General features: G+C 28.6%; 7 protein-coding genes across 8 annotated transcripts; 2 read left to right on the forward strand and 5 right to left on the reverse strand.

Moving 5' to 3' along the window:
- Window positions 1-195: 195 nt before the first annotated feature.
- LOC124491269 (uncharacterized) lies at window positions 196-11,923 on the reverse strand. The gene is made up of 6 exons (XM_075730411.1): window positions 10,201-11,923; window positions 2,767-3,514; window positions 1,979-2,695; window positions 1,271-1,837; window positions 1,009-1,204; window positions 196-937 (listed from the first exon to the last, which is right to left on the reverse strand). Exons 2-6 carry the CDS (start codon window positions 3,425-3,427, stop codon window positions 754-756), a joined length of 2,325 nt encoding a protein of 774 aa, XP_075586526.1. The 5' UTR covers window positions 3,428-3,514; window positions 10,201-11,923; the 3' UTR covers window positions 196-753.
- A 2,370-nt stretch (window positions 11,924-14,293) lies between these two features.
- Miga (mitoguardin) lies at window positions 14,294-16,358 on the reverse strand. Of its 2 annotated transcripts, none has more exons than XM_047052230.2 (2): window positions 15,137-16,358; window positions 14,294-15,001 (listed from the first exon to the last, which is right to left on the reverse strand). In XM_047052230.2, exons 1-2 carry the CDS (start codon window positions 16,148-16,150, stop codon window positions 14,441-14,443), a joined length of 1,575 nt encoding a protein of 524 aa, XP_046908186.2. In that variant the 5' UTR covers window positions 16,151-16,358; the 3' UTR covers window positions 14,294-14,440. The 2 variants fall into 2 exon arrangements, with proteins under 2 accessions (XP_046908186.2, XP_075586527.1); XM_075730412.1 differs by having other exon boundaries at window positions 15,125-16,358.
- A 25-nt stretch (window positions 16,359-16,383) lies between these two features.
- Mocs2B (Molybdenum cofactor synthesis 2B) lies at window positions 16,384-17,169 on the forward strand. Its single transcript, XM_047064369.2, has 2 exons — window positions 16,384-16,597; window positions 16,673-17,169. Exons 1-2 carry the CDS (start codon window positions 16,461-16,463, stop codon window positions 17,022-17,024), a joined length of 489 nt encoding a protein of 162 aa, XP_046920325.2. The 5' UTR covers window positions 16,384-16,460; the 3' UTR covers window positions 17,025-17,169.
- On the reverse strand, window positions 16,911-18,134 carry LOC124489834 (uncharacterized). The gene is made up of 2 exons (XM_047052229.2): window positions 17,101-18,134; window positions 16,911-17,012 (listed from the first exon to the last, which is right to left on the reverse strand). Exon 1 carries the CDS (start codon window positions 18,060-18,062, stop codon window positions 17,103-17,105), a length of 960 nt encoding a protein of 319 aa, XP_046908185.2. The 5' UTR covers window positions 18,063-18,134; the 3' UTR covers window positions 16,911-17,012; window positions 17,101-17,102.
- A 126-nt stretch (window positions 18,135-18,260) lies between these two features.
- Window positions 18,261-19,662, reverse strand: LOC124489813 (progestin and adipoQ receptor-like protein 1). The gene is made up of 2 exons (XM_047052205.2): window positions 18,922-19,662; window positions 18,261-18,853 (listed from the first exon to the last, which is right to left on the reverse strand). The coding sequence occupies exons 1-2, from the start codon at window positions 19,226-19,228 to the stop codon at window positions 18,261-18,263; spliced, it is 900 nt and encodes a 299-aa protein (XP_046908161.2). The 5' UTR covers window positions 19,229-19,662.
- A 171-nt stretch (window positions 19,663-19,833) lies between these two features.
- LOC124489812 (uncharacterized) lies at window positions 19,834-21,563 on the forward strand. The gene has a single exon (XM_047052204.2). The coding sequence runs from the start codon at window positions 19,961-19,963 to the stop codon at window positions 21,419-21,421; it is 1,461 nt and encodes a 486-aa protein (XP_046908160.1). The 5' UTR covers window positions 19,834-19,960; the 3' UTR covers window positions 21,422-21,563.
- On the reverse strand, window positions 21,524-27,914 carry Zyx (lipoma-preferred partner zyxin). Its single transcript, XM_075730413.1, has 9 exons — window positions 27,461-27,914; window positions 26,723-27,399; window positions 24,553-24,829; window positions 24,302-24,478; window positions 22,531-22,632; window positions 22,396-22,463; window positions 22,154-22,332; window positions 21,957-22,077; window positions 21,524-21,895 (listed from the first exon to the last, which is right to left on the reverse strand). The coding sequence occupies exons 1-9, from the start codon at window positions 27,603-27,605 to the stop codon at window positions 21,782-21,784; spliced, it is 1,860 nt and encodes a 619-aa protein (XP_075586528.1). The 5' UTR covers window positions 27,606-27,914; the 3' UTR covers window positions 21,524-21,781.

Here is a 27,914-nt window from a genome sequence, read left to right on the forward strand (position 1 = left end):
AAGTTTGCCCTCTTTTCCCGGTAGGATTTTTTTCAATGTATTATTTACATGATGATAATTTTTTAAAAGTAATTAAAAAAAAATGAAAATAAAAAATATATATTTATTTTCGAACGTTTATGAATTTTTATTTTTTTCAATGGAAAAACTGCCATCTATTGAATGGCAATAAAACTATGATTCTTTTTTCTCAATTCGAATTGAAATTCATTCATTTATTTATTTGTTTGTTTGTTTTTGTTTTGACAACTAAAATCCGTTTTTAGCTATAAATTTTTTGTTCATAAGTAGAGTACCGCGTCTGTGTTTTTCATTATGAATAATGTTGATAATTTTGTTAAATTATTTCATGCAAATACAAGTACAGATGATGATGATTTAATTAAATAATAAATTAATTAATTAATTATTGCCAATGACCACCGAGATGCAATGATGATGATAAAAAAAAATTGGATTGCTAAATTAATAAGATAAATAAACGAATATATAAAATAATCCAATAAATAATTGATGAATGATATGATGTGAGAAAAAATTTTCCATTTTTGAAAATGATGAAACGAGATACCGGGTGAATAGAAAAAAAACAATAATAACAATTTGGTATATAAATGTGTCAAATGATGATAATGATCCGATTTCTCAATGAATTGATTATTGTCATTGTTTTGTTTTTTTTCCATTGAAAAATCCGATTATTTTGTAACTATGTGTGTGTGTGTGTTTCAAAGTTTTTTTCCATTGTTTTGATTATTTAGAATCAAAATCTAAATGTGTTATGTCACAAATTGTTGTCGTTGATGGTGATGATGGTGAATAATCTAAATCATCATTAATTGATTCTATTGGCCTCCAACCAGTTGCATTTGGTCCAAATTTATATACTAATCGACGGCCAAATACTGGAAGTAATACTTGTGATTTATAATAATATCTATATATGGATGGAGAAATGAAATATTTGAAATTTTAAAAATTTAAAAAAAAAAAACTTGAACACTTTACCTCATTGCACGGCTTAATTTTTCATAGGTCATACGAGGATTCTGTTTACGTTCACCCCACATTTTTGCCACCTTATCAGATTGCATGAATTTAAATATACCATCTTCTTGTCTTTCCCAACGTATGAGACTTGGATTAGTGATCGGATTCAGAAGAAGATCACGAATAAATTCCCATAATTTTCCATTACCTTTACCTTAAAATTAAATTTGAAAAATGAATGAAATGAATATAATTGATAAACAAAAAAAAAATTACTTACTTCGAGATTTATTCTCTTTTTTAGGTGGCCGTCCTCGCCTTCCATTATTAATTGCATTGGAACAATTATTATTCTGATGATGATGGCCTCTCATTGTATATTGATGGTGAGAATTTAAATGTTGCTGCTGTTGTTGTTGTTGTTGATGATTATGATGATGATGATGTGGTTGTTTCAAGGCTAATTCATCATCATTCGATGTTTGATCAATGTCAATGTCGATATTGGACGATTGGTGGTGATCATTATTATTATTGCTTTTGAAAATAACATGAATCTCGTGGCCATTTGGTTGTTGATGTCCATTATTATTATTATTATTGGCCAAATTTGATGATAATGATGATGGTGATGATGATGCTGATGGCAGTTGTTGTTGTGGTTGCTGTACTGATGGTAAATAATATGAACCGATAACAAGGGGAATTTTTTGTAATTGTTGTTGTTGTTGATCATGATGACGATATTGATGATGATGATGTCCATGTTGATTATGATTATGATTATGATGATGATGATCGCTATAAGTTGTACTACTAGTATTACTTTCACGATCAGAATCGAATGCTATCATCATCATCATCATCATCAAAATAAAGAGGGAAAGAAAAAAAAGAAGATATATGATAAAATAATTGATAAAGAATCGATTCTAAGAATAGTGAACGATTCGAATGCATTCGAATTCAAATTCAGATAGATATTTACCATAAGAGTTTGGACTTGGATCATTGAATGGATTATTATTATGATGATTAAGTTGTTGTTGATGATTAAATTGATGATGATGAATATGATGATGATGATTTGATTGTTGCTGTTGATTATTATTATCGTCAAATAAATCATCATTGTTTGTATTGGTGGTGGCTATTGTTGTTGAATCTAAATGTGTATTGTTCATTGTCATATGATATAGATCTAAATGAATTGGTAATAAATGATTATGATGATGATGGTTTGATATGTCATTCGTTTCATGATGATGATGTTGATGATTTTGTTGTTGTTGTGGAGCATAATCGGAATTTAGATTGGTTACCAAAAAATTGGTACTATCAATCGAATTCAATTGTTGTTGTTGCTGTTGTTGTGCGTTTAGATTAACATGGCGAAATTGTTCCATCAATGATTGTAATGAATCATAGATAAGATCACCATATTGTGGACAAACAGTGGTGAAATATTCACGTTGCATTTGACATAGCTCAATTCCAGCCATTTGATTATAAAGTAAATGTGCAATTTCAATATCTTGAATATTGTTTCTTGATGCCCAATATCGTATCCATTCGGCTACTTCAATTGGTTGCCATTGTTCCGGTGATTTTATTGACCATGATTGACCATTTATGTATGATGATGATGATGTTGTTGTTGGTGAATGTTGTTGTTGTTGTTCGATTTGATTGGAAATATTATAATCTGATTCATTCAGAGATGGATGGAGTGAATTAGTGTAAAAAAAAGTTAAAATTGATGAAAAAAAAACTTACCACCAAGAATACATGGTATACAATTGACAATATTATTATTATCATCTTCATTTTGATTATTATTATTATTATTATGGCCAATAAGATCTTCAACAAGACATTGATTATGGCTATTTTGATGAATAGGTGACTTTAGCAAGTCGAAATGGCCATTATTTACATTCTCATTGTGATTATTATTAATAGTAATGTTCGAAAATGGTAACAAAAATGATGATGATGATGATAATGATTGATGACAATTGATGGTAGTGGTTGTTGTGGTGATTGGATCTGATTCCATATTAATCGATTTTGTTATTGGAGTTGCTGCTGTTGCTTCCGTTGAGGTTGTTGTTGTTGCCATCGATAATTGATGATAATTATTATTATTATTATTATTTTCATTATCATCTATTGAATGATCATAATTCATAATGGTGGTAAATCCATGATGATGATGATCATCGTTGATGATACTATAATGATCGGAAAATGTTAAATTAGCGGATGTTGGTGAAAAACTATCCATTGGATCATCAACCGGATTCGATGATGATGACGATGACGATGACGATGATGATGAAGATTGTGCTACCGTTGAGCCAACGACAACACCACCACCACCACCACCACCAAAAAATGGTTCAATCTGATGCATCAATAATGTTGTCATTGTCATGATTTTTTTTTTTTTTTTTTGTTCAAACAAAAATCAAAATCGATCTATACGTATATGAATCAATGATTCGAATGAATTCGTTTTTTCCTATATGACGAAATCAATGACAAATCAGAAGATGAAAAGAACAACAACAAAAAAAAATTAGTATCTGGTTAGCCAATGAAAACAAAACAAAAAAAAGTTCAACGAAATTTTATTTCTCGATCAAGGGAGAAAGCGAGAAAGAAAGAGAGAAAAAAAATTCAAATTTTCAATGTCCACGAAGGTTTTTTTTTTGTTTTGTCTACAAAAATTTAAATTCCTTGTGTTTTTTTTGAACATCAAATTATTAGTTTGAGAATCAATGATTTTTGTAATTATAATTCTGATGACCAGAAAAAAAACCTGGTTAAATATTTCTGGATTTTCCATCGATTTGTGTGTGTGTGTGTGATTGAATCGTGTAATCAGTCATGACATGATATATGACAATTTTCTTTCAATGATGATATTCAATAAAAACTATCGATTTATAGATCGATATCAATCACACATACACACCCACGCATTATCGAACAAAAAAATCGTGGTCATCATAAATCACGATTTTGTTTGTTTCATTGATGATGATGATGACGATGATTCAATGTCCTTGTCATATTTACCATTTTGTCCATCACCATAATAATGATGAGGACAAAAATACAGGTAAGATTTTTTTTTTAAAAAACCAAAAAAAATTGCTACTTGTGTCAATCAAAAAAAAAAAAAATTTAAATTTTGATTTCAAAAAAAAATAAAATAAAATACCAAATCATTTGCCACTCCCACCCACCAAACTATGTAAAAAGAGATATAAATAATGTGTGATCATCACCGCCCATTATACATCACGATGTTCACATTGATATATATTGATATTGATTCAAATTGAAATTGAAATGAAGAACAAAAAAAAATCCAAGAAACTTTCTCGGTAAAAATATTTCCAGAAATATTTCCCTTCAATTAAATACATGTTAAAACTGTTTGTAAATTATTATCATTTTTTTCGGATATAATCTATTTTTACATACATTCACAAGTCGATTGTTATTATTTCACTTTGAAGAAGTTTCAAATTTCATTTTCATCCTCATCCATCCGATTCATTTATATTCATTTTGTTGTTGTTGTTGTTGTTGATTGCATTTTTTTTTTTTTTTTTGTTTCACTTCGTCAATTTTTTTTCACCGAGAATCACAACTAACAAAATTGATCATCAGGTTGAAACGAAACGGAAAAAAAATGTAAATGATTTGTGTGAACACAACAACAACAACAACAACAAAAAAGCAAACAACTAATTAACAAAAAAAAAACAACAACAAAAAGTGATGATAAAATATGAAAAATGATGGAAAAAAAACAAAACGAAATCTTAAGAAAATCCAGGTGAGTATTTACAAATGATAATAATAATAATAACAACAACAACAACAATATCGATAACTAGAAAAAGACAAATGGACAAAAAAAAATTGACAGGTAAATTGATCGGGATTCATAAACATGTGTGTGTGTGTTACAAATTAAACAAAACAAAACGAAAAAAAAAAACAGAAGCGACAAAGACACGATTTTCAGTTCGTTTTGTTTTGTTTTGTTTTATTTGCATACATATTTAGTGTGAACATTTTTGTTGTTGTTGTTGTTGTTATGGATTTTGATGTTTATAAATGAACAACAACAACAACAACAACAACAGAAAACAATCTATAAATCCCAATTATCATTTCCGATCGTGATATCGATTTGTATTTGTGTGTGTGTGTGAATGCAACAAGTTTGAAATTCATCGATCGACAACAGAAAAAAATGTCCAAAAAAAAAAAACAATTATTGTCGAAATGCAGAAAAAAAAACACATGAGATATGTGATTAAAAAGTTTTTGTTTTCTTTGTTTGTCTACAAGTTATCAGTTTACATTAGTGGAAAAAAAAATTATATCACCGATATATCGACAATCTGGTTAATTGGCTTGTGACATGAATGAAGAAAATTATTGTTACATTTTCATCATTGCTGGATGGATGGATGAATAATAACCGATATCTAATGTCATGTAATTTTTTTTTGTTTTGTTTGAATATAATAAAATGGATTCGATTGATTGAACAATTGTTGTTGATTTTGATCATGATGATGATGATGATTATCGATTAATCAATGAAACAATATGTGTGTGTGTGTGTTTTTTCACATGTGGATTGTGATTTGTATATTTATAGGGACAATGAAGATTTGCGAATTTTTTTTGTTGTTGAAGTTATTTGCCCTGACCTATCGGTGATGATGATGATGATGATGATTTTGATCCATATTTAAATTGATCTATTAATGATAATTAAATTTTTTTTGTTTGTTCATTTGATCAATGAATTTCAATTGTGATTTTCAAATGATTGAGAGAGAGAGAGACAGAGAAATTTGATTTGGATCGGTAGCGATCCAAAATTATTATTATTGCAATTATTGGTATCATCGATTGATAATGATTTTGATCTTGAACTATCTTGATGATTTTATTATTTATGAAGACGAAAAAAAAAATTTTTTTGTTTAGGTTCATTACACATATATCATTTGAATCTAAATGAGAAACAAAGGTCAAATAAAGGCGGTTGATTATTTAATTGCTTTATGCGTGAATATGTGCGAGTGTGTGAAAATGTTCCATTTGGAACAAAAACTGTTTGATGTATGATTTTGGATTTAATTTGATCAAACAAAAAAAAATTTGACTCTAATTCAAATTTTTGTTGCTGCTGCTGCTGCTGTTTTTGAAATATTACATGTTGATCACATGTGATCTAATCAATAAAGTCATTTTTTTTCCAACCACAATGACAATCATTTCGATGATTATGATGATGATGATCATTATTATCATGATCATGGCCAAAACTGTGAACATAATCAAAAGTTTCGTTTTTTTTTCTTGCCGGTAAAATTCCCAAATTGAAAATGTTTTTTTTTCCATAAAAAGAAAAAAATGTATGAGAAATTTTTTTTTTTTGTCAATTCTTTCATTTCCGATGAGGATTGATAGATTTCATTCATTCATTCAATCATTCTTCTTCTTGGTTTTATTCACCAATTGATTTTGCAATTTGATCTTTTTTTTTCTTCCATTGAAACTTGAAAATTTTCATTTTCTTTTCGAATGCGAATCCATCGATTGTTACAATCGATGGATAACGGAATGGATTTATTTTCTTTCTTCTTTCATTTGTTACTGGTTTTTGTACATTTGACATTTTTCTTTTTTCTCTCTCTCTCTCTCTCTCTCTCGTTTTCAGTATGATTTATACGTTCTTGAGATTAGAAATTCATGCAAACACACACACACACACATATTTGGTGAAAAAATCGCGCTACGTAAAATTCATTGAATGAGAATAGATGATGAGCCATGATGATGTGTGAGAAAGTGAATAAAAAATTGAAAATCATGATAATCATTAAAATTTTCTTCTTCTTCTTCTTCTTCTTTCGTTTTGGGCATTACTTACTCGTTTTTTGTTTTGTTTTTGTTTTACGTCAACAAAAAAAAAAAAATGTTTTTTGGTTTGAATTTGTTGTTGTTCGGTGTTGCTTTGAATATAATTGACAAATGACGTACTTTTGTCAAAAGAAAAATGGAACGATGAAAATGAAAAATTCAAATACAATCGATGAATGAATTGAATGAATGAATGAAATGAATATCCGTTTTATCGATGATGGCCATTTTATTATTTGTTCACTTGAATTGAAAGATTTGGCTTCTTCATTTTCGTTTCGTTTCGTTCGTTTTTTTTTGTTGTTGTTGCCATCATCATCAAGATGATTCAGTTGCTTTTTGATGGCTTAATATTCATATATATATATTAACATTGTCCCGGATGGCTGCTCGCACTTGCTGTACGTAAATAAACCGATTTTTTTTTTGTTGTTCGATAATTCGAACACACATATTTAATCTTGGGTGATCATCATCATCATGATGATGATCCATTCATTGATGACAGGACCAAACAACAACAAAGGTCGCGCGTAGTCTTACGTTATCTTCATCGTTTTTTTTTTGATGAATAAAAAAAAAATTAAATTTCGATTTTCATAACAACAAATGATGAACTTTTGATATTGACAATCGAATTAAAGCAGCAACAACAACAACAACAAAAAAGATGCGATTCATACACACAGAGTTTGATCGGATCAATATCATCGATATCATTTTTTTTTCTGATTGATCCATCCATCCATCGATCGGGTCGTGGTCATGATCAATAATCATAATAATATTTGGCCATGACAATGATGATTTAAAATCGATTTGGATTTGATTGTTAAATTGTTAAATTTGATTTTTGATTTTTGATTGTGTTCAATCAATACATCCATATATTATATTCATATTATTAGACAAATAAAAGTTTTATTTTACTTGCACCCAAATGACAGAAAAAAAAATTTGAATCAATCGAATGAAATGAATAAAATGTCAAATTATCAAACAATGTCGCCTGTGTGTGTGTATGGGTGACATTCGAATTTTTTTTTTTGAATTTTTTTTCCGGAAAAGTTTGTCCTGGGAATTGGCCATCATTTTTCGTCTATTGTGTGCGTATGTGTGTGCATCATCATTGTCGAAATAGTAGAATCGAACAAAAAAAAAAAAAAAAAGAAAATCGAATGAAAGTCATCGAATCCATTCAGGACAAGAATTTTTTTTCCCCTGGTTTCAATGATTTCAAGACAAGAATTTTTTGTTTTGTTTGACTATAAAAGAATCTTCGTAAAATTCAAACATTTGACAATTTTTCATTTTCATTTAATTTATCTCCACAATGATTTGGCCACGGCTACTTGTTTGCCATGTGAATATGATATTGCTACACAGTATATCACACAGCATCATCATCATCATCATCATCATCAACATTTGGACAAAGTAAAGAAAAACATTGAAACGAATATATAAGAATAAGAAGAAGCAAAAAAAAAAAATAAACAAAAGAAAAAAGGTAAAAAGAAGCAATAAAAAAGCAATTACAATTTTACTTTTTTTTCTTTCTTTTCAAAAAAAAAACAGAAAATTTTCATTCATATTGCGATTCTTTTGATAACAGAAACGAATGAAAAAAAATTCAACTTCCACATCATCATCATCATTATTATTATTGTGAGGAGATGATATCGTCGTCGGTTAAGATTGATATAGTCGTATATGATGATGATGATGAAATTTTTTTTTGTTCATTTTCATTAGAAATGAAAATGAAAAATTGTCGGCCCGACAACACCTCTATACATACACTCAGAATATCAAAGTATTGTGTGTGTGTGTGTGTGTGTGGCGGGCAAAAAAAACAAAATTGAAATTCAAATCAAAGAATATGAAGAATCGTAAACAAAACAAAAACATTGTAAAAAAAAATTTCAGTTAAACGGGCTATAGCCAGCTATTTAGTCCTTCAAACCAGACCTGTTTTTTTTGATATTCGAACCTTTGTGACACACACACACACACCGGGTAAGTGAATTATTTTTATTGACTTTTTTTCTACTTAAAAAACACATTAAAATTTTCATTCATAAAATTTTTCATTTCCGATGATCATTGATGATGGCCATTCAAAGATGGTCGTTTTTTCTCAATTTTTGGTTGGGTCGAATAAGACACACACACACACACAAGAATCGATTTGATTATTAAATAGAATTGTAACAAAAACTTTATACTGATGGCTGTATAATTATCGTCAATGGATGGTAAGTGGTGAATTTCGTTTTCATTTTCGAAAAGTAAAAAGTTTTGTCAATTTTAAATGAATTTTTTTTTTTTTTTTTGGCAAATGTAAAGGCTCAATTAATTTGGCAACAACAACAACAAAAAAAATCAAATTTATTCAATTACCCGATTTAGATGAACAACGGAAATCAACAAGGAATCAACAAGATTGATACCCGAAAATCACATTATCGATCATCGAAATAAACACAAAAATGATAGGTAAGTCATTAAGGGAAAATAAACTTTTCTCTCTCTCTCTCTCTATCGAACTTTTGTTTTCAATATTTTTTTTTATACATTCTTATTGTTTTTCAACATTGTCTGTTGTTGTTTTTGTTTTTGTGAAAAAAAAAAGAATTTTGAGTAGAATTAATGATTCTCTCTCTCTCCCATGAATGAAATGTCTATTTTTGTCATATTTTTTTCCATCTTTTTACTTTCGTCACCGATGATGATGATGATCTGTGGTAACAAAAGTCGACGTCATCGAATTCATGAAATTCAATCGAATCAATTTAATTTCGATTGGATCGAATTAAAAAGATTATACTGGTGAGATTATGATGGAAAAAAAATAGAAAAATTTCCCCTTTTTTTCATATTTTTATTTTCTGTTTATTTGATCAATCAATTTTTCTTTTCATCTTTTTCATTCTTAAATGTCCTTGTTCAAGTCCATCACAGAGTGTGAGCCAATGAGTAATTAGCCATCATCATCACCATTTGAAATCATCATCATCATCAACATAAATTGAATATTTGTTTATGTTTTGTTGAATGAATGATGACAACCTTTTTGTTCAATGTTTGTGTGTGTGTGTGTTTTTTTTTATTTCTCGTTTTTCAATAATAAAAAAACCAATTCTGTTTTTTCTTTCATCTCCTCACCTTTTTTTCCACTATTTTTATTTTCCCTAAATTCAATTAGTTGAGAACAAAGAAAAAAAAATCAAGAATTTAACTTACGTTTTTTAAAATCGTTCCAATGATCAATTGTAATAATATGAAAATCATAACTGGATGAAAATGAAATCAAAAAAAAAATGGACAAGATGAGAAATAAATTATTCGTATGATGTTGTCTTTCAAATAAATCACTCAATTGATTGCTAAATTTTTCGTTTCTTCAACAATCAACAAGTGTGTGTGTGTATGCGTTATCAAGATGAATTCTTTTTCACATGAATTCATTTCAAATGAATTTCAATAGACACTAGATTCATTGGAAAATTTTTTTTTCTTGTTGTTCACCATAATCAATTCTTCGAAATTCATCGTGAAAAAAAACAGAACATAACAGAACAGAAAAATTGTTAACGCAATAAATTATATGAATTTTTTTTTTTTGGTTGAAAAAAACGAAATCGATTCAATCAATCAATCAATCAATCGATCGATCCATCGATCAATCAAATATGATAATGTTAATTTCTGAAAATGATTTTTATCCATTACACAATAATTAATCACACATAATTAATCGATGAATTATTATCAATTTTTTTTCTGTTGATGATAATAAAAAAAACCAAGTGATAAAATCCATTTCATTCATAAATTGTTGAATATTTTGATGTATTGATGAATGAAACAAACAAAAACAAAAATATATAACACAAATCATCAATCTAGTTATAGTTTGAAACTAACCACCGCTACCGACACACACACACACGCACTATAGCCCAAAATGATGAAAAAAAAATCTGATTGGTAGAACTAAAAAAAAAAAAAATTGCAGAAAAAAAAGGAGAGAGACAGAGAGAAAGCCATCACCATAACCAATAATAATTTGAAGAAAACGAGAAAATAAAATAAAGAGAGTATATATAAATATATGATCATCATTGAATGATGTCAAAAAAAAAACAACAAAAAAAAATCGTCATCATCATTGTCGTCGTTTGTTGCAATTTGAATTGATAATAAAAAAAAAATTTACCTAAAAAAAAGCCCAATAGAGAGCATCCGAATATCACAATTTACATGAACCAAACACACACACACACACAGAATAAACTGCTATAATGGTGTATGGAACGAACAGCAACTAAGAAGAAGAAGAAGAAATGAAATGAAATGAAAGATAACTTTTTTTTTGTTCGTTTGGTAAGTGAAAGTTAAAGAAGAAGAAGAAAAAAAAAATTTTTTTTTTTCGTCTTTCATTTTCATTTGTTTTGCTGTTGAAAAAAAACAACAACAAACGCGAATGATGAGAAAATTCACGCGCACAGGTAATTTTTTTCTTTCTTTTTTTTCTCTCTCTCTCTCTCTCTCTCTCTGGTCTTTCTGTCTGTGTGTGTGAGAGAGAGCTAGAGAGAGAGAGAGGTACCGATTAAATGAATTGGATTGGAATTGGTAAAAAAAACATCGATGAAAAATTTATACAGAATCTGGAATTACACTAAAAAAAACGAGAAAATTTTCATGTTCCAGAAATCAAGATTTAAATTGTTTTCTGATTCAATGTCACAATGTTTTTTTTTGTTTTTATAAGAATACATCCGGGTTATAACAATGATGATGATGATGATGGTGATAACGGTCATCCATCCGGTCATCGGGTCGGCCAAAAAAAAAAAAATCAACAACAACAACAACAAGCCACCATTTTGGATTGATGTAGTGAAACTGAAATTTTTTTTTTGTTCAATTTTTCACCACACATACACACTGATATCAATAATTCCATATATTTCATTTCATTTGAATTTTTACTGTTTTTGTTTTCGTTGTTGCTGCTGTAGTTTCGCTAACAATTTGGCGTTTTTTTTTCATTCGTTTTGTTTTTAACTAAAATTACAATCAAAACTAACATTTTTTTTTGTTTGTTTCAGCCACTCTGTGTATTGTTTCATCATCATACATCACTTTTTTACCATCATCATCATCGAAATCGACATCATTTTTTTTCTGAAAAAAAAATGAAAATAAAGAAGAAGAATCATCGATTATATATGTCCACTATGTGTTTGTGTATGTGTGACAAACCATTGCTAGTGCTGCTGCTGCTGCTGCTGCCGCTGCTGGTTTTTTGGCCATTTTTTTTCATATTTATCATCTTGTGAATATATTACAAGGGAGAGAGAGAGAGGGAGCGAATCATATGAAATCCAAAATGAAAAAGAAAAAAAAATTTACATACAGCACACACACACACACACACGTTAGACATGGCCAAAATATCATTAGTCGTTGGATGCTATTTGTTCATTTTAGACTTTTTTACCTGAATTTTTTTTTCATTGCTTTTTTATGCTAGGTGAACAACAACAACAACAAACGCTGATGATGATGATGATGATCATCGGTAACATATATTTTGTTGTCGTTGGTTAATTAACTAATTTTTTCATCAACTTTTCCATATTTTATTTCTCCTCCCAATCACACACACACACACACATACATACACAATTTTGGCATCTTTTTTTTCTCTTTTCATTTTGTATTGGTAAGATTTTTTTTTTCTTTCAAATTTGGATCAAATGATAATCGATGAAATTCCAGTAGCAAACGAACATAGACAAGAATTTAAACCCTTTTTAATGACAACAATAGAAAAGAATTTTTTTTTTTTTTGTTTCAATTAAAATTTGCACCCAATACGATCCATACAAAAAAAAACAACTGATCATCACCACCACCAACAACAATTACAACAACGACAACAAAATGAAGAAAAAATATTTGACATTCAAAATGGAAGAAAGAAGAAAAAATTTGCCGATAAATAATAAATTTTCACCAAAAAAAAAAAAAAAAAAAACAAATTATGTATGTACAAAACTCACACACACACACACACACAAATAGATAGAGATAAGAAATTTTCTGATCACCAACACCAACAAGAAGAAAAAAAAACTTGTCAAAACTGTCCCGCCATGACGATGATGATGATGATAATAAATTAACCACCATCATCATCATCATCACCCCGAAACGAAACGAAACGAAGAAAAAAATGGCCGCCAATTTTCTATTTTTTTTCTATCTATATTCATCATCATCATCATCTTTTTTTGCGGTGATAATGATGAGAATGAGAGAATCCTTGGTCGATTGGTTTTTTTTTCTTGTAATTTTTGGGCCCATTGCTGTCATCGTTATTTGCATTTGTTCGAAAAAAAAATTTTTTTTTGAAAATCATCATCAACAACAAACAAACAAACAAAAAAATTCGAAACAAATCGCAACGAACCAATGAATATATATTGAATTATTATTGAACTATACGCGCACGGTTAACGGTGAACGAAAACTAAATCAATCGTCGTTTGTTTTTTTTTTTTGAGAAAACAAAACAAAAAAACGAAAAAAAAAATTTCACACAAATCCTATAGTGACCATCTCTGGCTGAAAATCATCAGTGTAAGCCAAATTGAGAGGAGTGAAGAGAAAAATCCGTTAATGAACTGTGGAAAAAAAATGATGATGATGATGATGATGGATAATAATCATTATCATTATTGAAGGTAAATCAATATTGATTCAGAAAAAGAAAAAAAAACTAACTGACCAACACTATCGCATATGTCCAGCCGTAAAACATATAAATGTTGGATGTCTTGGTCAACACCAACACCGTTGTTTAAATCACAATATCATCGTCATCATCATCATCATCATTGTGGGTCTGGAAAAAAAAATGAAAAGAAGAAAAAAAAATCAATAAAAAAAAATTATGAATTTTTTTTTACAGAAAAAAAAAGACAAGAAAAAAAACAAACTCATTCAAACATGTGGAATATTTGGATAACTGTTGGTCAAACAAACAAACAAAAAAAAACCAAACCAAACAAAAAAAAAAATCATGATGAAACCAAAAACCAAAAACCAAAAAAAATATCTCACTTTTTCTTCTTCTTCTTATTTCACATCATCAACATTTATTGGATCGATTCATATTTTTTAAAAATGATGATGATGATGATGATCAGTGAGAAAATTTTACATTACACATTTTTTTCTTCTTGTTGTTTTTTTTTCACTTTTTTTTCTTCTTGTTTTTTTTTGGCAATAAGTTTAGTTATTGTCGAGACGATTTTTGATTTAAAAATGGAATTTCTATTTATTTTTTTTCTACAAAATTCTCAATCAATAATTGTACAAATAAACAGACAAATAAAGAATTTTTGAATGATAATTTCTAAAGAAAAATTTTTTTTTTGTTTTTGTTTTTTTTTTGTTTTTTTTACATCAATTATAAGTCTGAATTATTCAGAATTTTGAGCTTATTATTCAATTCCCAGAAACGTTCTTCAGTCACTCGTTTAATATCGTCACAAAGATCATCAAGATATGTATAACGGCAACGATCGAATGAAAAATAATCACGTACAACGGCATGTGTAGAATCTTTTACGGATTCACATTTAAATTTTAGATTATCATCTGTACCGAGAAATCCCCATGCTAATATTGGTGATAAATGATCCAATATACGATAAAAATGTTCAAAAAATCCATCTTTAACAATCAATTTGGAACGTTTTCTACGCATCACAGTCGATACGGTTGTTTGTACTGCAATCTCACGAAATGATGCCGATAACCAATTATTACTAATTATACTTTTTACAGCTGATGGTGGATTTTCAATATCATCAAATGATTCAAGCAACATATAATCCAATACAATATCATAGAATGATACCATGGCAATTTTTCTTGGTTCAAGTTCCATTTCAGTTGTAGCAACATAATCATCATTTTGTGCATAATCTAAAAACGTATAATATGCTTTGATACATTCGTTTGAATCCTGAAACACAACAAAGAAGAAAAAAAAATCAACATTAGTCAATTGGTAATGAATCAAAAACAAAACATAAAAAAAGCAATAAAAACTAAAATCTAATGTTATGATATTAGCGGGAATGCATACGCAAATTGTTACCCTCAATGAATGATCCAACAAAATACGTAGAATTTCTTCACCAATTTTTGCATAACGTTGTCGCAATTCAATATTAGTGAATAATGCAGCAAATGCTTGTCGTAAACAATGAACTTTGGCAAGAAAATCATCATAATTTTCACTACAAGTTGTTATTGTACGATCTGTTTTTGGTGGTTTGATTCGATCAACCATTTGCAATGAATCTTGATATAATTGAAAAAAATGTAAATTTGGCTCTGGATCCCAATAACCAAGTGATGTTGTTGTTGCCGATGATATATATGATGATTGATCATCAAAATCATCATCATTATTATCATCAATTTGATTAATAGTTGATGGTCCATGTGTTATGGGCATATATTCATTTCGTAATGATTCAAATTCTGAAATCATTGATTCAAGTTTTTCATATAGATCATCGATTCTTGTATCAATATTTGATGTATCATGTTTATATTTTTTAAGAATATTCTGTTTCATTTTCATTTCATCCAATGTACGTGTTACATTATTTAATTTATCTAGGCTAACTTTGATTAATTGTGTTGTTGATAGATTCTTCAATGATGTTTCAAATATATCTGAATCTTTAAATGATAATTTTTGATTACTACGACAATATGAACATTTATTTGAAAGTAATGCCGAACGTATTTGATTATGATTGGATGATGAATGATGATGATGATCACCGGTTGTTGATATTACACAACCATCAGCATTATCCGATGATGAATGATTTATTGAAATAGAATTATTAGTAACAGTAGTAGTATTTGTACCCGGTGTTGTTACTTGTGAATGATCAAAAGTATCATAGACATTTCCACTATCAATATTTAATCGTTTTTTTCGTCCAAATTTCAGGTACAGATAAATCTGTTTACAAAGATAAAGGCTGCCAAGAATTAATGGTGGACCAAATATAATCAATCGCCGGGCAGTGGTATTTTGTGGTAATGAAATTTGTTGCCATCGAAATGACCGTAATAACGATGTTGATGACATTTTCGAATTATTTAATTCGGTGATTCTTCTATACAAAAACAATAATGACTATAAATGATTTTCATCAAGTGGAATATTTGTAAAATTGATAGATGACAGCTGAATGATGTGTATTATCATCATTGTATGAAAAAATTGATTGGAAAATTCCGTTTGAAACATGAATTTCTCGACCAAATATCATGCCATGGCCAATTTGTCCGGTCAATCACAAATGAGAGAGAAAACGAAATTGAAATCAGCTGCAATAAACCGGTACCGGTTAAAATAGTCGTACGTGTTGAAATGTATACGCTCGATTTAATAAAAAATGAATAAAAAAATTTCGGTCGAATTATCTAACGATAATTTAAGCGTTGATGAAGCCACGAAATTTGTATCATCACCAAATTGTGGTGCAATATCCATATTCATAGGTACAACACGAATCAATGAAAATGATTCGAGGTAAGTGAATAAAATTTTTCATTCGCAAAAAAAACAAACAAACTTAATTTTAATTCATTTATATATTCAACACAGCAAAGACAATTGTCATGTTGTCAAATCACTTTATTATGAAGCTTATGATCAAATGGCATTGGCTATGATGCGAGAAATAGTTTCAGATATTATATCCAAACAAAATGATGATGATCAATCCTATACAAAAGTATATGTACACCATAAACTTGGTCATGTAGCGTTAGGTGAAACATCGATTATTATAGCGGTATCATCACCACATCGAACGACCAGTCATCGAATGGTGATGGAAATATTGAATAAAATCAAACAAAATGTACCAATATGGAAAAAAATCCAATTTCAAGACACGAATACTGACGATGGCCAATGGAGTGATAAAAGTGAAGCATTCTGGCTACAATCATAGATCATTGTTTATAAAATCGTTCATCTAAGTTTATATATAGCCAGTCTGTGGCAATTAATTAATTTAATTACATTACATTTACAGTTGATAATTGAATCCATCTTGATTTGATGATAGATCAGCCATATAAAATCCATTAGCTCGATCTACTAATGTAATCACTTTCGATATCGTTTCCATATCATTAATATTCAATGGTACAAATGAAACGATGGCATAATTTTCAATAATCGATGCAATAGCTTCAGTTAATTTTTTATAACGAACCAATCGTTGATCATCAGAAATTCTTTCAACCAATCGATTAAGATCAGTTAATTCACAATAGAAATCTAATCGAAAATCCGTTTCACCATAACGTTCAATTAGATCTATTTTGGAAAGAACATTAATAAATGGTGTTTCAATATGCAACATAGAAATAAGACAATTCAATACCACTGTAATGAATTTGGATGGATCGTTTGCATAATGTGAATCAACAACATTTATGGCTACTAATCTCATATTTAGTGGAAATTTTTCACGTCTTTTTTCACTTTGTTCTGGATCCAAATTTGTATCCAATAAATGATGTATAAGATTTTTAAACACAGGATAATTGGTATATAATTCAATCTGTCCTGGACAATCAAATAGAATGTATGGCCGTCGTTGCCGCCGCCGCCGTTGACTATCAATTTTTTCACTATTGTTTATCATTGTTGATTGTATACGTTGTTTACATTTACTGAATTCTTCATTGATTCGTTGATAAAGCCAATCGATATTTTTATAAAGAAAATCCATACAATAAAGAAATGAACCATTTGGACCAAGATTTTCATTCTGCATTACTTCTGTCATACGAATCATTTCATGAATATTCAGATGACATTGATATGGAAATGTTTCATTATCTGGATCCAAATTAACAATGATTACCTCACGATTAAGATGATTGTGCAAATGTTGTGAAATAACATGACAATAGGTAGTTTTACCACTACCAGCCGGTCCAATAATCAATTGACCGAATAATGATTCATTTTCAGTCATGATTTGATTTGATTTTTGATTTGAAAATCAAAAAAACATTCAAAAAATGTGCATGCACAGAAAATATAAACAACATTCACTAAAATTCTATTTCCACCGTATGTAGACCATTTGTGTGGAATTAGAATTTCAAAAAAAAAAATTTCAATGAAAATTTTTTTAATTCAAATATTTTTTTTTTCATAATCAATTAATTAATTAATTAAACCTATTAATTTCATAATATGATATCATTGATAATGAACGCATTGATCCAATGCCGGCTATAACGATAATAATATGAAATATTGTATGTGAATTGAATAAATCACAATGACCGGTAAACAAACGTTCCGGATATTTTAATGAATAAATTAATCCAGCCAATAGATATGAAATATCTGTCATCAGGACATTATGGACAATTTTCCATGGATAATTGTCGACAATTGTAAATTGTGGTGGCAATGATAATGTAGCGACCAATATAAAAATCATTGTACGTTTTGAACTATTCATATTTGTGTTTGCAATCGATGTGAACATTGAATGATAATTCATCCATAAACATATTGATCCAACACAAATGAACATTGTGACATAGCCAAATTGAATAAACGATTGATGATAGTAGACAAAATAGACTAATGTTAACATACAGCCAATCAGATGGAAAATTATGCCAAAATAATCTAAACGTGAAAGAAAACAAGATTGTTCGTATGATGAACCAATATTGAATATATGATATAGAATGGAACAATAATACGACATTGTTATACCAGTGTATGTAATGGACATGAACAAAATATCTGTGCGGAAAAAAAACATGAAAAACATGAAAAATTCATCAAAAACAAAAACAAAAAAAAACACTGACCAATTGAATCAATTAAATGCAATGGAAATGCAAACAAAACACAATAATGGCTAATGCATAAACCAATTAAATGTGTCCAAATATTCATCGTTTGATTATGAATGGTAAAAATGGATAGTATACAATCAAAATGATTCAAATTGATTGGACGAAACCATTTGGTTATGTATGGATTATCAACAATCCATACTGGTGATTCGGTTGCCGTGTTAAGTTGATTTAGCATATTTTTTTCTCTGTCGTCATGAATGGTTTTTAACATAAAGAAAAAAATGATATACAAACCTGGGTGTTTAATTTGACTCATTCACATGTGTAATGCTTATAGCATATACATTGGAAATGGAAACAAAAGAAAATTTTTTTTTCTTGGTATCCGAGGTAACATGAATAAGTTTTTTTTTAAATTAAAAATTGATTCTGTGCGAAAATAAGGTTGAAAACTTGAAATTGAAATTATTGATCGCCATTTTTTTTTCTTTATATGTTTTGATGTCGGTTCCAAGTAAAAAAAAAATGACGTCTGTAAATGCAAGATGAATTCACGAATATTCTCATTGAGTTTACAACATCATTACGAACAATGATATCTTGAATCGAATATATTCCAAATCGAAAGCTTGTCATGATTTTTCATATTTCCAAATCCTTTCATATATGACGTTATCTAATTAGAAATTCCGGTCCAAAAAAAAAAAATTTTTTTTGTTGATTTTGCAATTATTGGACCAACAAAAAAAAGTTTACGATTTTAATGCAGGAAAAAAATATACTTTTTGATCATTTGCCAATTTTTTTAGTGTCACATACACACACAGAGAGAGAGAGAGAGAGAGAAAACGACAAAAAAAAGATGACACATTACTGTGCATGTGAAATGGGCAAAAAAATTTTTTCAATTTTTGAAAAAAAAATACAAAACGTTATCAAAACGTGTTTTATGCCGTTACACATACCACACACACACACATGCTTTTTGAGTGGCTGAGAATTTTTTCTTCTTCTTCATGTGTTTGTTTAATTTTCGAACGCCAAAAAAATGACATCAAAATTCTTATTGTTTAATAAAATTGTCATTGCTACTATTGTGGTGATCATCATTCCAATTCAATGTGAAAATGATCAAATAAAAAAATCTAAATCAACAATCAGTTTCATAGCATCAATACCAGCCAAACAATCAGAAATAATGATAAAAAATGGACGAAAAGAATATGAAATTTTATTGGAAAAACGTAATCTACCTGTATATGGTGAATGTTGGGACCATGCCATCCAACGATTAGAACAACAATGTAATCAAATGGATGAATCACGACAATCGTGGCTATCAATAGTGTTTACCGATTGTTTTCTAAAAAATATGGGAAGTGAATTAAAAAATGATGCCTGTAAACAAGTGATCAAATTGAATGATGGTAATGATCCACAGAATCAGGTGAAACCGACAATTTTATCCAATCATGATCTGTTGAAAGAATGTACACGTAGTATGATTGATTCAAATCTATTCAATACTTATACAATGTTTTTCGTACATACACAAAGTATTTGTTTTTATCTTCAATCAGAAAAATGGCAACAAAACACAGAAAAATTGGTCAATAATCTTGTTCATGATGCACATGTTGTATCCAATGAATTGACAATAGCTGTAGAACAGATTGAAAATCTTGAACATTTACAACATTCATCATTGGAAGCACAGATTACAATTAATCATGAATTGAATCAAGCACGTATAAATCTGGAACAATTTCAACAACAAACCAGAAAACAACAAGATTTGATTGAAAAAATTATCACACAATTCAACATGCTTCAGGATTTTCTTATCACTGAATTCTCGACAAGTTCATCGATATTTTTTTTCATAGCAAATATGTTGGTCATTTATTTTATTACAACACCAAAACGAACTATCGACATTCGTCCATGGTTATATATGATCATGATTGTTTGTTTCTTTTTCGAAAAAAAAGGTCTTGATTATCTTTGTTGGTGGCTTAATTTGATTCCAGTTAATTCATCATCGAATATATCCGATTCAATCATACAGCTACAATGGGATATAAATCAAAAAATTTGGCTATTACGTAAATCTATGCTTGTGACACAGGCATTCATATTTATATGGCGATTAGTTACATTTAAAGATTTGACTGAAATCAATAATCAAATTCTTTGTACAAATACCGTAATATTACGTAATATTCAACAACAAATGTCATCTATGAAAAGTTTACAAAATGAATCATCAGGTGATTGTTCAACAACGACAACAGATTCTTCATTATCCGATTATGAAACGGATGAATCATTTCGACCAGATGATGATGAAGTAGAAGAATATTTGTATGATGAACCACAAAATTATTATTCACCATACAAACTACGACCAAATCGTCCAACAATATTTATTGATTATGATGATGATGATAAAATTGAAAATAGCGGTCGACGACTATTTTCACCGAATCGTTATCATTATCAACAATAAAACGAACACAACTTATTATTCAACAAAGAATATTTTCATCATCAAAAACCATTCTGATTCAAATGATTTTTTTTCTAGTTTTAAAATCAATCAATTAATCAATTTTTAAAATAAAATAAATTTTTTTTATTATTATTATTAATTAATTATATCGTCGATAAAATAATAAAATATATCGATGAATATATCGATCATTCGAAAAAAAAGCATTTGAATATTTTCCAATATTTTCAGTTTTTTTGGATGCCAGTAATGTTTCAAATCAATAAGTTCAATGTATGTTTTTGTTTTGGCTTTGTTTTGTTTTTTTTTTGTTTTGTGTGCAAATCAAGATATCGAATGAATCCATGCTAATTGTGTTTAACCAGTGATTGCTTGTACACGTTTAGCATTACAACCACGGCAAAGAATATGATCATCCAATGGATAACAGCCACGTCCTTCAACTTCGGATGAAAGCAACAAATCACAATCCTTGAAAAATTAAAAAAAATGAGAAAAAATTATCATCATGTAAATGTTATGAAAAACATACTTCACATTTGTAGCAATTAACATGAAAACTTCGTTCCAATGCTACAACACGAACTGTTTCAGTTTTGCCGGCTTCCGGTATGATGGGTTTTTCACACACTGAACAACGTGGAGCAAATTTACTATGGTGAGAAAAATTTTTTTTTTAATTAATAACCATGATTATGATGAATTTTTGTTATTTTTTTCCCCACTTACTTATGAAAACAATCAATACAATGAACCTGATTGGTAGCATCCACCGTGAATGGTATACCATCCAATGATTTTTCACAAACAACACATGTAAAACAGCTTGGATGATACGGTTTGCCTGTTGCACGTAATATACGATCCAAAATTGGTTTCTCACATATTGAACATTTTTCCAATGAATTCTTGAAATATATGAATTGACAAATTAATTGAATGATGAGAAAAAAAGATTCAAAATACTATACCAAATAACATTGTTCACAATGTGGATTATTATCCATTGAATAGAATGATTTACCACGAAGTTCGCTATCTACAATTTGATAGAAAAAAATTCAATGAAAAAAAAATGAAGATGTTATATATGATGAAGAACTTACTACATCCATGACAGGTGAAACATTGTGTATGATAAACCATTTCCATAGCCGTACAGCCACTACCTTCACCTACAACTTTTTCACCACATTTATTGCACATTCCTGTGGAGGAAACAAAACAAAACAAAAAAATTAATTAATCAATAAAAATCGTTTTGAAATCATCATCAACAACAACAAAAAAACTACCAAGAACATAATCCGGTATATCACTATCTTCAAATCTGATATGGCTAAACATTTGGTATTAAAATTAATCAACAACAGATGAAATGGAAGAAAAACCAGGAAGCAAAAAGGCGAAAATAAAGAATGAAAATGATGATGAAAATCAAAAGAAAAATTTAAATGAAAATCAAAGAAAAAATGATGGCCATCATCATCATCAAATCAAAATCAAAACCAAAACAATGTCAAATGTCACATCAATGATTCATTCATTCATTTTACAACACACACACACACACACACACAACAACAACAACAAAAACGCATTGAATAAATAAATCACAACATGTTTTATGAATGAAATCTAAAACAATCATTCATTCATTCATTCAAAATCATATGAAACTAAAACAAAACAGAAAAAAACAAATAAAAATCATAATGACGAATGAAAATCAAAATATCAAATTTAAAAAAAAGAACATCATCATCATCATCATCATCGTAATCATAAGAATTTTTCAAATATTCCTGTGTTTTCCTTTTTTTTATCATATAAAATTCTATTATGGTACTTTATTCTAAAGAATTTTCTTGTTTTCTTGTTTCTTCTTACTTTCGTTTACTGATTTTTTTTTTATTATTATTATCATCATTATCGCCCACTATCAATCTTACAATTATACATACACCCCATCATTTGGTATGTAGAGAGAATAAAAAAAACAATTCTTCATCATTTGAATTGCATCATTATTTTTTTTCTGTTTTTTGTTCTCATCTTGTACTTATTGTTTTAAAGTATCATTTCCTGTACATAATCATATCATCATCATCATGGTGATGATTATTATTTTGATGATGATGGTGATAATGACGAATGATGAGGATCATCATCATCATCATCATCTAATTAGAATTATTCAACACTATTTCATTGTTAATGAAAAAGTGGGAAAAAAACATCTAACGAGAAACTTCCTTGGTTCAAAAAAAAAATTGGGAAATTTTCCGGAATAAAAAAAAATTATTTTCGATTTTTTTGACTTATAATCCGGTTATTATTATTACAAACGAATAAATATGACTTTGATGAATGAATGTATGTGTATATGTGTGGGAAGAAAACAGAATTCTACTAATCTAAATTTTTCTTCTTTTCATTATTTATAGAAAACAAAAACAAAAAAACAACAAAAAAAAATCTAAACCAACCAAAAAATATTCAACAAGTAAAAATAGGAGAGAGAGAACATTTACAAAAATGAGTGGAAAAAAATTGCATGAAACGAATGAAATATTCCTATACACAGAAAAAAATTGATCAAAACAAAAAAAAAGCAAAACAACAGACTACAACTACATTTGAAAATCAGGGTGGGGAATCCCTGATTTTCAAACATCGGCACTGGGTGGCCACAATATTCTATAATATGATGATTCCATGGTTCCTACATTATTGAAAATTGAAAATTCCAGCATCTTGTCAATTAAGAATTTATGACATATGAACAAACCATTGTCAATATCATGTCATTACATCAGCAACAAACAACAACAACAACAACAAAAAAGAGAAAAGAATAACAGAATCATTAATTACCATAGAAATCAATTTCGCCCGAATTTTCCATACTTTTCACTAATAAATCGGTTAAATGATCGACTTGTTCTTCTTGATTTTTGACAATGTTTGTCTTGTTATTATTATTGCTATTATTGATGAATGATGATGATATTGTCGTTGTTGTTGTTGTATTTGATCGTGTAGGATGAAAATCTATTTTTGAAAAAAAAAATTCAAAAAAATTCCATTCATTGATTCATTCTTTTTTTTATTTTGTTCTTACTTACAATTTTTAATATTTGGCAATGATTGATTTTTCAATACGTTTTGGCTATTCTTGTTGTTGTTTGAATTTTTTATATTATTATTATTATAATTCACATATATTGCCGATTCAGATTTTGGTTGATTTATTTTTGGCTGATATTGTTTTTGTCGTTGTTGTTGTTGATTATCGATCGACAATCGATTTTTAAAATTATTATTATCAGCTAATGATGATGATGTTGTAGTTGACGATGAAACAATCAATGGTTCAAATATTGAATCATAAATATTTTGTATCTAAATGAAAACAAAAAAAAAATGAAATGAACGAATCAAATTAAATCACGAGAATAAAATATAAAATTTCCAATTTTGTAGTTCATGAGAATGACATTCATTCACGGTTTTTATTTGATTCAATTCATCGTCACAATTATTACCGGTTATTCTTTGCTAATTATTTTGTTATTAAAAAAAAGACACACAAACACACACGCATCAAGACAATAACAGAATCGATGCACTTATAGCCCGAGAGAGAGAGAAAAACAATCACACGATTCTGTTATTGTTTTATTTTTGTATATATTCAAACAACAAACAAATAAACAAACAAAACGGAAAGAAAATAGGAATTAAAAGCAGAATAATAATAATAATAACGAAAATGTAAATCAAAACAACAAAATTCCTATTTCATTTTTTTTTATTCACTCGTCAATTTCTCACTTTCTCTATCAAAAAAAAAAAAAAAAAAAATTTATGATTCTTTGATTCAATTCATTCATTTGTGGGTGTGTACGTGAGTTTTGTTGTTGTTGTTGTTTTTTTTTTTTCGTCATAAACAATTAAACAGACAGACAAATATGAATGAATGGTACACAGTGATTCTCAAACACAAGCAATCATAAACATTAAGGCAATAAGGTTAAGAACCGCTGTATGAAATGTGTGTGTGTATGTGTGCGCGATATATCAAAATTAGACAAAAAAAATTTTTTTTTTTTTTTGGGAATGATTTTCACAAAATTCTACGCACTAATTTACACTTTTCACTAACATACTTGATGTGCTTGATATGGATTAAGATTTCAACAACAACAACAACAACAACAGCAAAAGTCAGATCACATCTTCATCATCATCAAGATCAAACACACACACACACACACAAGTCGTCATCTAAAACAGAATTTAGAATTTAAGGAAAAAAAAGTCAAAATAAAAAAACAAATTTACAGGAGCTAAATATAAATCTTGTTGGCTTAAAATTAGCAAATATTAATTCTGATCATGATGATGATGATGACGGTGATGATCAAACAGCCAGAATCTGAATGAAGAAATGAAAATCTAGTCAGTAGTTAATAACAAATAGAAAGAAAGCGAAAACGAAAAAAAAAATTCAAGACAACCAGGCAACAGCAGTAAAAAAAAAATCATCATGAATTTTATCATCATCATCATCACCAACAACAACAACCATTCATCAAGAAATAAATCAGGACAGACTGACTATTATTACGACCGAGAATATTTAATGGATCAAGGTCAAATCGTCATTTATTCATTCATTCATTCAATCATCCATTTAACAATTCTTTTCTTTTGGTAGAAAAATTATTACCAAAATTTTTATTCATAAACACACACAGACACACGCACTACATATAATTCGTACTTACAATTTTTTTTTTGTTTCACTTGAGCCAAACTTTACGGCTAAAAAGGAAATTTACGACTAAAAAAAAAAATTTTTTCTGATCACAATTATATCCAGAGAGAAAGCGAGAGATTTTTTTGTGTGTGTGTGTGTGCGTGATTATACAAATCTTTTCTTTCTCTAGAATTTTTTTTTTTTTTTTTTGATTGTCAATCATCAATAAGGTATATGTGTGTGATATATGCGATATTGTTGGTTGTTGTAAACATCCGCCTACACACACACACACAGGCTACCACCAACACATATCAAATCTTTTATATACGGATTTTTACAATATGTAAAAAAAATCCGGATTTAATTTGATGGTGAAAAAAAATACAATACTTGAGTAGGGAGATTAAAATGAAACCCCACTTGAAAATGTCAAATGATAAAAACAAAACAAAAAAAAAGAGTGACAAATCTCATAGATGATTGCTATTGGTGATTATCAAGCATTTTTTTTTTGATTATTAACACCTTACTTTTGATTTAGATCCATAAATAGAATCATTTGTATTGCTGTTGTTGTTGTTGGTGGTGGTGTTTTTCAATATTCGATAATCATCAACATTTCCATATAATGGTGATTGATTCGAAATCGATTGCGGATTTATTGATTGATTGTATGATTTTGTTGTTGTCTGTTGTGGTGGTGGTGGCGGTGGCTGATATTTGGATTGCTGATTTTGTAAATTTTGATTTTCAATTGCCGGATTCAATTGATTAGTATAATGATGATTACCATCATTTATATTCACAATATTTAATCCGGAAAATGTATCTATCAAATTGGCATATGTTGCAGAATTTTTGGAATTTTCCAGATCAACGGGTGGTAAAGGAAATTTTTTTCCCGGATTGGCTACTGTTGTTGTTGTTGTTGTTGCTGTTGCTAATTTGCCAATTTGAATATTTGATTCTTGATGATTTGACGGAATTTTTTTCGTTGATTGTTGTTGTTGATGATGATTAAAACGAAATGAAGGAGGCGGTGGTGGTGGCAATGATAAATTGTCTAAATCTTCATAATTATTATTTTGATTGAAAATTTCATGATTTATCATTGGATTATTATTATTGTTGTTGTTGTTGCCATAATTTCGTGAATAAAGATGAGGAGACGATTGGTATGGTTGTTGCGGTGGTAAAGATGATCGGCCTAGAAAATTTGTAAACAATTCAATATCAAATGACAACCAAAAAAAAAATTGGAAACTTACCAGAATCATTGGTTATAGAATTACTGTAAATAATATTTGACGAAGATGAAATGATGGTCGGATTTTCCCTATTGTTAATGGCACGATTTTGTGGATGATAATCATGTGAATTTGGGATTTTATTCGGAATCGAATAATAAGACATAGTTACGAAATTCGTTCAATGTTCGATGTGGCACTTGTTGATCACATAATATGAATCATGAATGTGATAAACTGAAAAAAAAACTCAATCACACATCGATCAATTATTGCTAATTTATTATTTTCGAAATAATCAACAAAGTTGAAATATTTTATTTTATTTTTTTTTGTTTGTTTGTTTGCAAGATTGCATCGAAAAAATAAAATTGTGAAGATAATTTTTGTGTAAACAAGAAATGGACGAATAAATAAAAATTCAGCCCAAATACACAAGTGAAAGAATCTTTCTTCTCTTCGCTCGAATTCAGTT

This window comes from Dermatophagoides farinae, chromosome 4 (genome assembly GCF_024713945.1).
Source record: "Dermatophagoides farinae isolate YC_2012a chromosome 4, ASM2471394v1, whole genome shotgun sequence".
In the NCBI taxonomy this organism is placed as follows: Eukaryota; Metazoa; Arthropoda; class Arachnida; order Sarcoptiformes; family Pyroglyphidae; genus Dermatophagoides; species Dermatophagoides farinae.